Source organism: Pygoscelis adeliae, unplaced genomic scaffold (assembly GCF_000699105.1).
Source record: "Pygoscelis adeliae isolate BGI_AS28 unplaced genomic scaffold, ASM69910v1 Scaffold38, whole genome shotgun sequence".
Taxonomy (NCBI): domain Eukaryota; kingdom Metazoa; phylum Chordata; class Aves; order Sphenisciformes; family Spheniscidae; genus Pygoscelis; species Pygoscelis adeliae.
The window spans coordinates 1,996,001-2,009,870 of record NW_008825614.1 but is presented as its reverse complement, the minus strand read 5'-3'; the positions used below and the strand labels follow the sequence as shown (position 1 = coordinate 2,009,870).

The window sequence follows — 13,870 nt, the reverse complement described above, 5'->3', positions numbered from 1 at the left end:
AGGTCACAAGACAGCAAAGTCTATCTGTTGTGATCTTAGGAAACAGAAGAATCCATTACGACAGACAGAATTGTGGAATTTGGAGAAGAGATTATGGTATTAATCTCCCCAATTTGGGGGAATTTTTTTTATAAGAGTGGGTTTTTTTTTTTAGTCTGTTTAAATGGAATTCAGCTGTACAGTTGAGGCAGGTATGACTGAGGCCTCTTTAGGGATATTTCAGAGGAATATTTATTATTTCATATCCTTCCTGATCCCAAAAGAAGAATGGATTTTTCTAGTCCACTACAGAGCTTACAGAAATTGAGCTTGTTTATCAAAAAGTTCAGCTTCCATAGTATTAACACTGGCATAATTTTCTTTCTGCCTGTCTGCCTATCTGTCGTGGTTTAACCCCAGTTGGCAACTAAGCACCACGCAGCCGCTCGCTCACCCCCCCACCAGTGGGATGGGGGAGAGAATCAGAAGGGTAAAAGTGAGAAAACTCGTGGGCTGAGATAAAGACAGTGTAATAGGTTTCACTACTTCCCATGGGCAGGCAGATGTTCAGCCATCTCCAGGAAAGCAGGGCTCCATCACGCATAACGGTTACTTGGAAGACAAACACCACCACTCCATACGTCCCCCCCCTTCCTTCTTCTTCCCCCAGCTTTTATACTGAGCATGATGTCACATGGTATGGAATATCCCATTGGCCAGTTTGGGTCAGCTGTCCTGGCTGTGCCCCCTCCCAGCTTCTTGTGTCCCTCCAGCCTTCTCAGTTGGTAGAGCATGGGAAGTTGGAAAGTCCTTGACTAGTATAAACACTACCTAGCAACAACTATAAACATCAACGTGTTATCAACATTGTTCTCACCCTAAATCCAAAACACAGCACTGTACCAGCTACTAGGAAGGAAATTAACTCTATCCCTGCTGAAACCAGGACACTATCATAAGCTTGAAGCTCATGATGCATACCTCCCTATCTGTCAGAGATTCATTTTGTAGATGTCTTGATTTCATCATATAAGTACAGCAAGTAAAGCATGGCTTCACTCCTTTATGGAGCAGCAGTTTAAGGCAGCAGGATGTTTACCCCAGTTTGATTTACTAAAACATCTTTTCAGGAGGATCACAGTGATAGTTCAGACTTGCTTCTAACTTAAAAAGTGAGGCTGCTAGGAGAAATAAAAAACTGCAAGTTCTGGATTCAAAGAACTACTTTCCAGGGACAAATATTTGTGAAAGTGCGGGCAGTGATGAGCACATGCCTCAAGAAGCTGCATTAGGTAGTCTTATTCTTCAAGTCATTGATTGAACTTAGTGTTTTTCCCGGTTATGTTCACATCTTGAACACTGGTTAGTGAGTGAAACAACATTGTGTTGCTTTCTTTGGGAACAGACATCTTGTTTCTCAACTAACAGACTGAATGTCACTATTTTGAAAGGAAAAATGTTTTGCTTGCCAGCTTCATCAGCCACAGTGATCTGAGCCATTTTAGTCTTGTGCAGGTGTGTTTGTTTCAGTGATCTTAGTTGTCCATGGACACTGGAAATTGAGAAATAAACTTGTGCTGAAACTAATAGCCCAAGAAGTTGCTATGCAGGTGAAAGAAAAGGTTAAGAGCAAAGTCATGCAGAATAAGGTTAACTCTGTGTCCAAAGGAAGGGCAGTTCTGAAAAGAAGCCAGCTATGGAAGGGAGCAGTTGCACTATGTAACTGGGATCTCTGGCATCATATTCATCCTACAGTCCTGTGTTTTGGGGGAAAATAAACTAGTTTTTATCTCTATAAGAGGAAGAGGTGTTCACAACTACAATTTGCCATTGAAGGCCTCATCAGTAACAACTGAATGTTTCTGGAGATGTCCGGATGTAGTTGCTTGCACCTGGATGTAGTTCACTTTTCCAGAATCATTGCTGAGAACAATGCTGTATTTCTTTCCAGCCGAAGAGTAGAACTTCATGCTATTTCTTCATTTTTCTTTTGTATGAAATCAAGTTACTATCTTGCACACCCTGAGGCAATCAAAATTAGACAAAAGAGTGATCAGCAGAGGTTATCACCAGCTGGTTTTCATCAAATACCTTTGTGACTATAAACATAATCCAATAGGATGAGTGCATTTACTACCTGACTCTGTTCTCTGCATTTTTTTTAGTATCAGTAAGACACAGATGGTTCTCAAGCTTTGCATCAGGCATCACCAAGTATTTTTAAAAATTTCAGGACTATGCCTACATCTCTATTTACAAGCATATCTGAATTGAATTAGCATCTGATGAGTGATCATTTCAGTTACAGCAATGCTATAAATCTGTTAAATCTGGAGTTTCTGTCCTGGCTTTTAGAGATGGGAGTACTGCTTATCAAACGGCGCCCTGGATATTGGAATGTAGGGGACTAACAAATATGCCACACAAATAACTCGACTTATTTAAGACAGGCTGTTTATTCACCCATTTTCTATCTTCCCTCCAATCTAAGTGACGGAAACAGAAGCATGCAGAGTGCCCCAGTTCTTCTATAGCCTTGTGCTTTGGGAGTCAGGAAGAGCAGGGGGAGATGGGAGCAAGCTGCCCAAAGGGCCCTGGTATGACATTTTCACTGTTAGTTTCATATCTAGCATGTTTGGTGAGCGAGGATGAGCATTATCTCAAAGAATTCTGGTAACAAACAAGTGGTCTTTACTTTTGGTTGGAATTTTATGAAAATATGGAAAGACAGGTATAACAAAATAATAGTAGAGGGAGCATTAGAAAGATGTGTTGTTTTCCCTCCACCGTTTAGCAGAACTTCCTTATATTGTCTGTATTCTGTATGTATTTGAAATGTACCTATTTGTCCCAGTGTGTGTAATCCTGAAACCTGTTACTCTTCAGTCTGTCAGTGCTGGTGATTAAACAGAAAAATAAAAGTGTGCTCCAGTAATTATGACCCATGGCCTTTATTGATCTCTTCTGCTTTTTGCGTTGTCAAAACTTGGAGCAGGAGAATTTAGAATCTTCAGGAGAATTTGACAACATTGTCTCAGATTAGCTGGCTTGTGCTTCGTCACTGGGGAGGTCTGATGGGTTCTGCAACACATAGGCTATTTTTCAGTTTATGATCAATGTGACTTGGTAAATCAACTGAACATATACAATTTTAGGTTGCATGCTTCACCATCTGGGGAGTTAAGTCCATCACATCTCTTGAGAAAGTCACCTTCTCCAGCTTTAACTGTAGACTGCAGCAATGTGAGTATGTCACTGCCTGTAAAAATCTGTAAGTAAAAGGTTAATGTCAGATAGCTCAAAGCCTATGTCTGAAAATTACCCTGACTTGTGTTTTGTGAGAGAATGTGAGTTGCCAGTATTGCCAACTACCTGGCAGCTGTGAAAGTCTTTTGAAAGACGTGACAGCAGCAGAAGTTCCAACCTTACTTACGGAGTCATCAGTTCAAGCCTTAAGGGGCTATTCCTGAGGCTGAGAGGACTGCAGTCGCCACTCAATTATTATGATCTCTGCTGAAGCTCTATAAATATACTAAATATGAGTGTGATTCATGTGATGAGGACTCTTCTGGATTTGGAATTGCATTAAAACTTTTGCTAAGTAACGGTCAGAGAGTAAAAGTGTGAACAGTAAAACTGTTCAGTTTAGCAATCTAAACAAAAGACCAGTTCTTGTTTTCTCTCACTTGTATTTTTAATGTTCTTGAAGACCCTTTTAAAAAATCTATGCTGTATGTTCTCAGTTTTGAAATGTTTAAAATTTTTACTTTGACGGTATTTCAGTAGTCTTCTAAAAATTGATAGAATATGCTGTTTTGCTAATCTGGTAGTGCTGGTAAGACCACAAACTATAACTATCATAGTTATTGACCATAGCTATGGAATAACTAACATTTTTTACCTAAGTACATTGTATGTTGTATATTGTGCACTGTATGAACAAACATTTACTTCTCCATCAGCACTTCTTTGAATGTAAATTTCTTTCCATTTAAAGACAGCTTATCTTCCCATGGCAATTTTCATTTCCTAACAATACTCTTCTGGATTAGGGATTGCTTTGGATTCCTCCCTTTTTTTATGATCAATTCTCCCATGCCTTACCGCAGGTCTTTCTCCCTGGAGAAGAGTTGGTTGACTTATATATACTGAACTCCCTAAATCATCCAGCATCTCATCATAAGGATAACTTCATTGTATTCATTGAAAGTTTTTCTTTATTCTGTGCTTTGGTATCCCATTTGTTCCTAAAATGCTTTTGTAAAGCATTTCAACTTTATTAATTTCCTAGTAGAATATACACAAGTCAGGCAACCCAAGAAATCTATCCTGCTAAATTGCGTGTATGTGTTACATGAAACAAATGAGGGGGGAAAAAAAAATAATTTTTTTTTCTGATATGTTTGGGTTAGGATGACTTCCATCTCTATTGTTGCTAGCCTCATTTTTCCAAAGTGCAAAAAATAATTTAAAACTACTTAGATTTTTATCATGATGGTAACAAGATGAAAAATAATAGAAAAGCTTTTAGATAGAAAGTTTATAATTCATATAGTTTAATGCATATAGAACATGGGAGGTATGAGGGTCTCTTTTTATCTTTTAGCTAGAATGTGTTGACATTGACAAATATGGTGTCACTGGGAATTTGTAGTTTATGGTACTAGACATGGAAAGTATATACCAGTACAATTTGTTGTGCTGGATTTACTTGCTGAATATTGAATTAGATGCTCAATAAAGCAGATGCCATCACTGTGAAGTACCTTTGACAGATGTGTAAGTAACACCTTTCATTTATGCCAAGTCCAGTGCTATGTGAACTTCTAAAAAAAATTTTTAAATGCAGTAGATCTGCCTGTTGATGCATATTTTTCATTTACTCTATTTAGTTTTTAATACTTCGACAGGGATTTATAATGTTTCTGTAACGTAATAATTGTGATTAAATTTAGGGTTTAATTCTGTCCCTTTTACTACTTCTGTTCTTTCAGGTGCCAAATAAAGAGTTGATTCGGTTATGTCCTTCGGAAACAGAAGTTCTAGAGACTTCAGAACCAAACCAGGGTGCTATTCCATTTCCCAATAATGAACCTCTCCTCAGTAAGATTTATTTCTCTTGTGGATATTTTGGGGGTTGCAGGGGAAGACATTTCTGATAAATGGTGTAATTTTTGAGTGCACCACTTCACAACCATGTATAAATGGTAGAGAGATTTGTATGTCTTAAGATGAGAGGACTCTCAAAACAGATAAGTTATCACAGGAAGGCAAACAGCAAAATTTCATCAGTGATTGAATCTCATGGCAAACATAATATCCTGTAACAGAAGTTTACCATTGCATTCTTGCATGCCACAGTTTTAATTAGGTACTTATTAGTTCTCTCTCCAGAAAAGAGAGGTGGGTAAGGAAAAGTATTTCAGTGCAATGTAAGGGAACTGGTTGTTATTTGTGAACCATTTACCACTTTATCTCTTTCTTAACTGCAAGCTATGAATAGTCAATACAAAGGGCTAGTCAAAATGTTTCAGAAAGATTCCACCCCCCCACCCCCCCCCAAGTGTGCACTAAGGCAGCAGTTTGTCTGGAGATAGGATTCCCTGACCCTGTAAGAGGAGAATGCCGTTGTATTATTTTTAACATAAAAGGCAAAGTGCTATAAAAGCAATGTTTATGCTTATCCTGTATTTCAGCTCATAGAAACTTTTCAGTCTCCCTCTTTTATTTCAGTCACTAGAGCTTTATTTATGTATTTATTTATAACCTATAGCTCTCTTCCAGTTTAGCTATGAGACCTTTATATAAAAAAAACCCAAAGGAAAAAAAAAAGCTAATCCTCAAATAAGGGTTGGGGGGGGGGGGGATTAGAAAACTAACAACATCTATCCAACATAGGCAAGGAAATGTTTTTCATTGATACTTGAGCTAAAGCATTTTACCTTATTGTTGTTAAAGGCAAGGGTATAGCGTTGATTTCTAGAGCTAACGCACAGTAACGCATAAGGTTTCAGGAGTTTGTCCGGCATAGTACATCAGATGAGAATTCAGGTACGTGGTTGTGTTTCCCACTAAGGTGACACAAAGTCGAAAGCAGTTTTCTAATTCAGTGACGTGAACTTCACTGCATGGATACAAGTTCTACTAGCTAGCAGTTGGAGGTAGTCCAATGGGTTGGCAAGACTTAAGTCTTCTTAAATCAAGTTATGTATGTCCCTATAACTGTCTGTGGACAGCCATCATTTCTATTACTTGATTATCTTTTTTAACATTTAAATGTAAATGTTTGCCTCAACTTCAAAGGCAGGTGCTGTTTAAAAACAAATGTGTGTTGAAAGTTACCATATTCTTAATAGTTTGTACTGCATATGTTAACGTTTTAATAATTTTATAGGTGGTAATTCTCAGCTGGACTTTGATGCAATATGTGAAAATGATGACACTGCTATGACGGCTCTTATGAATTACTTGGAGGCTGATGGAGGACTTGGGGATCCAGCTGAACTCAGTGATATACAATGGGCTCTCTAGTTTTGCTTTTGCAAAATAAGAAGAAATGTAAAATCCGTAATGCACAACAACCGTACATCCTCAGTACTGTACTATAATTTTTTAATGTTTCATTTGAATTCATACTTACTGTCTATATATTTTTAAAGACTGAAGCCTTGTTCAGAGAGAGACAGTTTCTGCTGCACCTATGGAAAAATGCAATATTTTTTTCATGATGGGGAATCCTTGAAATTTTAATATTGAACCATCTGTAACTGGAATGCTTAAAACACATTACTATATTTTTGCTAAGAAGCTTTAACCAAAAGGTACTGTACAATGTACAGGAATATTTTTTCTTAGTTTTAATACTTAAACTTTTATTTATTGTTTTTGTTTCAAATGGTAGAATATTGATTACCCATGTTACTTTCTGTAGAACCTACTGTACTTAGTTTAAGAATATTTGTAACAATTAAATTTCATTGAAATGGTGATTTGCACACACTACAGTTGTACAATAAGGTATTGTAATTCTCAGATGATGCAATTTGTGATTCCTTGCCCTTTTCAGAAGTGCAGTTTTTGTAGTCAAAAGTGAAAATAAAGTGTACAGTTCTGGAAGCAAGGTCTTGAATTAGGTCACCATAATGATAAGAAGAGAATGTTTTGAGAAAAATAGTCACTTCCCCAGTACGCAAACATAAGGGTATAAGAAAAGAGCAGCAAAATCTTAATTACTATTTCGTATTATTTGTAATGTATTATTAGAGGGGCAGTGCATGGAACCTAAGAAAAGTAATGCTATAACTGTAATAAAGCACTTGAGTCTCATCACTAGAGAAGTTTGGATAGATTGTCTTGGCTTGAGAGTGAGGCTAGCAGTGTCTATTGGTGAAAAAATCTTAAAATTCTATAGTATCTTTTATAGTCTGTATGTTTTTGGAGAGATTAGGGTGATCTTCTATTGCTTGAGTCTGAATTTTTAAAATATTTGTGTAATATAGTGCTGTCTGTAAGTAAATGCTATATAGGATGATCTTCTTTGGGGGGCCAGCTTTTCGAAGAATTGTATCGCAGTTACAGCAGATTGCTCAAGAATGTGGCAATAGGTTGTATTAGAACAATACAGCATTAATATATAAAGTGGGTCTTTTTATCTCTGGTATTAAAGGTTTAGACAAATTTTTGCATTTATTATATATCATAAAAGTATAATTTTTTTGGTTTTTTTTTTAATTTGGGTAATGAAAAGGAAGCATCTGAAGACATTTGATACGTGTGTATATTTTTAATACGGACATTTAAACACAGGCACCACCATAAGCACCGTTGCATTTGTTTTAACACTAAAGGCAGCCTGTCTCAGATCTTTTACGAAGGCTGAAGGGTGTGAACAAATAGATGTAGTCGCCACTAGATGTCACACTTCTACTGTTGGATAACTACCCTTTCCTGAATGAATACGTAATTTTGTCATGTACTGACTTCCTATGCTTTGACAGAGCAGCTTTATATCTTATAGATATGAATCGTTTTGCAAATGATGAATTTTTTTGTGACATCTTGTCCAGGTTTTCTAGAACGGCTTGTTGGACTGATTTTTTTTTTTTTAAGTCTATACATTTTTTTGTATTTAACTTGCATGTGATTTCCTGCATTCAAATGTGTTTTTTACAGACATGGGGCCAAAATTATCTGTTCTCTAGCTTTATTAGAATAAGCTTTTCTGTTTCTTCACAGAAAACGAATTTTGGGCTATATCATGGAGCAAAGTGGAAAAAAAAAAAGAGGTACTTTCTAAGAATTGATAGAATTCTATTTGTATAAATAAAATTTAAGAATTTAAATTTTTGCCATTGTAAAATGTATTTTCTTTTTCTATTTTATTCTAGAAGTAAATTCTAAATAAAACAAGAAATACTGCAGCTTACACAGAAAAATGAGTAAATAAATAACTTAAATTATACAGCCTTTCCTCAACATACTTTCTTTTTTAACTGGATTAGTTTGAAAATGGTGCAGCTGTTGTTATCGAAGGAGCATATTTATTCTTTCACAAGATTTATATAACCATCTAGAGTCAAGCCACTATTTTTGGATTCTTCTTGGACTTCCCTAAAAAATAAAAACAAAAATGTAACTGAGTCTTTTGCAGTCATTGATCAATATTGTGGCTCTCAAATCATTTATTAGATGCTCCGTTTACTATTTGTGAATTTTTCTGGTTTAAAACAGTCTTACAAGAAAAAGTGTCACTTGTAAATATTTATGATGAAATTAATACTTACATTTTAATACAGTTGAGATAGTATGTGCTTATTTCTGTTCATATAACAATACAATTCTAGCAAGATATGGACAGGTTTTTTTCTTGGCATGGTACAGGTTATCAGAGGATGTGGTTAAATGAGGTCAATAAAATGTTATTTTGATGCACAGCTGTTAGTCTGCTGACAGTTCTACCTAATGCTGAATTGAAATACGAAGTACTCATGCTTTCAGATCCCAGGCTCATTCCCTAAAACTATAAATGGGGAGGTTGAACGAATGTGGATTTTGGTAGCTCAAGATAATATTCCCTAGTCAGGGTAACTTCGTAATCCAAACTAACATGCATTTTCTAGGTACTAAAACCCCCTGATGTTGCAGCTTAATTGGGCCGTCTCTGGAAAGGAGAGTGCCTGTAGGCTGTACCTGAAAGAGCCTGTTTGATCAGAAGCAAACAGAGTACATGGATATGATTCTTACAGTCTTGCCACGGGTAGGTATGGTAGCTGATAAAGCAGGTGTCAACAGGCTCTTAAAAGCCGTACTAGGTACCGAGGTTGTACTTGGAGATGGGTCAACTGATTTGTTACTGCAGGCACATACGGAGTTAAAGATAAGAACGTCTTGATGGGAGAGGAGTTCTGATATAAGCAGCAGCTTATTTGGGAAACCAGTTCCTGTGTTGACAGGAAAACATGAGAGAATTCTTTTCAGAATTAGGAGAAGAGACTAAGAATGTGGTAGAGACAAATACCATCTGGGACTTGTTGGAATGAGAAAGTGATCTGGCTGGTAATAGTTGGCTATCACCAGCCTGAGTCAGATCAGAGGTAGACTGCGGGAAGGCCTGGACTGCCACGTGGCACACAGGATTAAAACAGTGCTTCAGAACACCATCGTGTCTTACAGTGGTGAATCACAAAGGTGTCAATATATTAAACCTTAACTTTTGCATTTCCTGTAACAATATTTGACAGTTGTTGTGCGGGCAGGGGGGATCCTTTCTGTCCTTTTTCGGCTGTAATTGCTTCTTGGGATTCCCTTGGAGTGTTTAGTCAAGTACGGTGCTATTGCATGGGTCTAGAGCAGAGCTTCAGTCCATGTTTCTTTCCTGTGGTGCACTGCAGTTCTGGACTTCTCTGTGGATCTTATGCTTTTTTTAGAGTATTGGAAAATTTGGTTTATTCACAAGCACAAAAAGCTAAAATTAGTCATTTCAGTGGTTGCTGACAGTAGCGTGTTTCTGTTCGTGATCCGAACTGAAATGAAGAGTTTATTCTTGCATAAATGATGCTGCTTTTTCCTAAGCCCTGATTTCTGGCCTCTTTCACTTAGTCTTTTTGCTTCCTTTTTGGAGGTTGACATACATCATGTAAATTCATAAAATGTCCTGGAATTTCAGGAAGTAATCATCAGCTGGAAAGCTTTGTGCCATTTAGGACTTTTCTGAAGATGATAATTTTATTCCCCATCCCTGATGAGAATTATTTTGTTCTGTACAGATACGGAGGTGAAGAGGATACTTGAGGTTATAGGTTCTTGCAGGTTAAAAGATGTAAAACCACGTTTCAGAGCAGCAGAATTAGAGGATCCAGGAAAAAGTCAAGTGGAGTGGTGAATGACCTGCTGAAATACAGCTTCTGCTGCTGTGGCACATTCTGTGTGTACCTCATTTCTAGAAGGTTCGTCTAGATACCCTTTACCATGACAGGTGGCTGTCATGACTAAATTTTCTGGGTTGTTCCTGGTTTAATTGCTTTCAGAAACTTCCTATCTTCCCGGTGAGGAAAAGACATAATTCCTGAGACGTGACAAAAATTCTCATGTCCCTTGGAAGTAGCCAGTTTTACCAGTGCAGATCCTGTCTCCATAGCTGCTCTTATTCAAGATCCCGTGGAAGAGCTGCCAAGCTATAGCAGCCTACTACATTAAAAAAAAAAAAAAAAAAAAAATTTAAAAAAAATTAAGAGCCCTGAGAGCTGTGTGTATTATGTGTCGGCTTCTGTGAAGTGCTTTTGTTAAATGGGAGAGAAAAGGGAATAAAGTACGTCAGCATGCCCAGTTTATTAAAGGATAAGTTCATATATATGGGCAGTTACTACACATAACTTTTTATCCTTCAGTTGTTTTCATGTCAAAACCTCTAGAAATAAACACACAATCTTTGGAAATCATAAAAAGTTTTATGGGCAAGGATCTTCCTTGTTTGTTGCTCTCACAATGCTGGCCCTGTCTGGGTAGTAGAAGTTTTCTTCCCCAGCATTTGCAGATCCCGAGTGTACATGACCTGACATCAATAATCTGTCCCACAAAACTTAAGGAACCTTGACACAACTGAGAGAAAATAACATGATTAATAGGCTCTTCTGTAACAGTGAAGTATATCGGTGTGGTTCTAGAAGGGACTGTAAAGTGAGCAGCAGAACTTTGAACAATACAATATCTCAGGTAATATGCAATGCTTTTAAACAACAAATCTGACTTCCAAGATTGCTTCTTTCATAAATCTTACAGATAGGGCTATATCATAGAGAAGACAATGCTACTGGGGCTTTAGTATTTAGACAAAATAATTTAAGATGAGTTCATAAAAATTCTTTGATAGGAGTGGTTCCATCCTTAGACTTCATCTTGTCAAAATAGGATGATAAGCAAATTGGTTTCTTAATCCCTCATACTTTACATACATTTGATTTGCCAGGTCTTTAAGAATACTCTTTTTTTTTCTGGACAAATATAGTTGCAGTACCAGATAATGTTTTTGTTATCGTTGAAGAGATGGTAAATCTCTTTAAAAAGAAAAAAAAAAAAAAAGCCCCAAACAAAACCACCAACGCAAAACAAAACAAAAGACCAGGCAGGTGAACTTAGTGTTGTTTCAGCAAGACACAGTCGGCTGCTAAACACTTGTTCTGAAGAGCTCCGGGCTGGTTGCACTTCATTCTGCGTGGAACGTAAGAGCAGCTACGGCGTTTAAGACTGCCCGTTCTGCTGCGGGCAGCAATGGACATGGGCTGGCTCCTAAAGACAGTTAAGAATAGGATAAGCACAGCAGCTGCTTCAACCGCTTTCAGCTCAGGGGACTTCCTGAGCTTGATTTGGTTTGTCCATTTGGTACACCCCGAAGGATGTCTGTTCCAAGCGTGTCTGTTTGACCACCCCTCCACTGAGCCCATGGAAACTACTTCTATCCGCAGACTCCTTCAGCAGGGAGTGCCACGGGCCTCCTCCCTATTGCAGGAAGAGCCGCTTTGCTCTGCTCTGCCTCCTGCTAGCTTCATCCGCAGATGACTGCATTTGTGGATCGCTGCTTCTGCTACTGGAAGAGGCGACAAACCGTTGTTCTTACCTTCTGTCTCTATGCTACTTGTGATTTCTTAGGTTTTTATGACAGCCTCCTTTTATGAACCCCCAGCTTTAAAACTTTTTAAGTCGTATAGTTCTACAGAGCTGTCTTGCTCGTGGTTTATTATAGTAATTTACAGCATGCTCCTAGATAGTCTTTAAAAAAAGAACCAAAACACCCTGTATTTAGTTTCCTGCGGTATGTTTTAACTCTTGGGGGCATTTTGTATCGAGGCTCTGTAAGGAACTTGGATTTTCCAGTATAAAAACATGTGTTGTGTATTTCAGAAATCAGAGGTCATTATTCCAGAGTTCTTACAGTTGCGTTGGTAGAAAGCCATGGGGAACACTCCAATGTTGTGGGAGTTTGCAGATAAACAGAAAGATCAAATGGAGTGAAACTCCAGATACAGTTGCAGGAAAAATACACATTTTTTTCACAAAAAAAAAAAAAAGGACAGTCAGGACAACTACTTATACAAATAATCTAAAATGCAATTCTATACCATGCTACAAGCAAGATGCTTGTATGAGTGGGGCTGTGGCATGCTGCTCCGTCAGTTCCTTTGCGATAAAGCAAAGGCGGCTGGATTGTTTGTTCTTCTCTATCTCCGTCTTTGCCGTATTTGAACCAAGTATTTACTGATTCTGGTCAGCTTTCTTATCACGATCACTTTAATGGTGTTTCAGATTTGGTGATAAGCATAAGGGTTAGTAACTTCAAAAACGGTGAAGAGGATTACTGATAGCAGTCTGAGGGGAAAATATTTTCAAGGGGATTATTTTCCTGCTTAGGCTAGTATGCAACTGCTGCCTTTTCAGGCAGTCACTGAATAATCAAACCCGTTTCAAAATTGTTGAATTTAGGTTTCTATGGATTATCTGAACAGAATTTGAAACTTCACCTTATTTATCTGGAAGGAGTTGGGCACAGTGCTGAGTGGAACTTGCACTGTTGGAACAGCTTGTTTGTGTTAGTAAACATGATCCTTTTTAGAAACGGTAACTTGCGGTCCTTCTAACTCCTCGTCTTGCTGCTTTCAGCCTGGTTTTGGTACCTTGCTTTAATCAAGCTAAGGCTTTAAGACAGGGTAATAGGAAATAAGGCTTTCAAAAGTAGAGACATTTGCAGTCTTGATGACTGTCCCACTCAAATACAGAGTCAAAGTTGTTCAGGTATTTTTGGAACAAGAAATTTGGAAGATGTAACTTAAGAGTCCAGTAATTTACGTTTTATAGCAGGAAGCTTTTCATAGGACAGAACTTCTAACTTGTTCCAGTAGTCCTAATTCAGTCCGTTGTATGTCAAGAAATAACTCTGGTTACATGCTGTACGGGATGACCAGATTGTCTTTTCCTCTAAGCGATCAGACTTTCATAGGTATTTTCATTTGGTCGCTGATGTGCAAGGAAGTTGATGGGCAGTTCTATTTGTAAGTCAGTGAAACGCCCAGTGTAATCTTGTGTATAGCAATGGATGATTAAGCCCTTCCTTGCCATTAAACAACTTGGGAAACTTCTTCCAGCCCTTCGAATAGCTGTAATGGAGAACGAGCTTTTAGCTCATGGCAATTTTGCGTCTTCTGAAAGTTGACTTTCACTGAGAATGCAGCCCAGAATTTATAGTATTTTTAATAAGTCCCAGGTGGACTTTAACGTTGTAATTGATTTATACTAGCAAAAACTGAGTGCAAACTCGACTCCACAACAATCAACAGGATTCTTTGCCTCTGGCTTTAGCGTGGCCAAGATCGATATTAAGAATAATTGCAAGGTGACTGTT

General features: G+C 37.8%; 1 protein-coding gene across 1 annotated transcript in view; it reads left to right on the top strand.

The window, feature by feature from the left end:
* The window catches only part of ARNTL2 (aryl hydrocarbon receptor nuclear translocator-like 2), a 30,179-nt gene extending 22,399 nt beyond the window's left edge, over positions 1 to 7,780 (top strand). Inside the window, exons 14-16 of the mRNA XM_009332810.1 lie at positions 3,135 to 3,222; positions 4,974 to 5,082; positions 6,374 to 7,780. Coding sequence (XP_009331085.1) covers positions 3,135 to 3,222; positions 4,974 to 5,082; positions 6,374 to 6,510 — 334 coding nt within the window. The 3' untranslated portion in view covers positions 6,511 to 7,780. The remainder of the gene's footprint in view (positions 1 to 3,134; positions 3,223 to 4,973; positions 5,083 to 6,373) is intronic.
* The last annotated feature ends 6,090 nt before the right edge of the window (positions 7,781 to 13,870 follow it).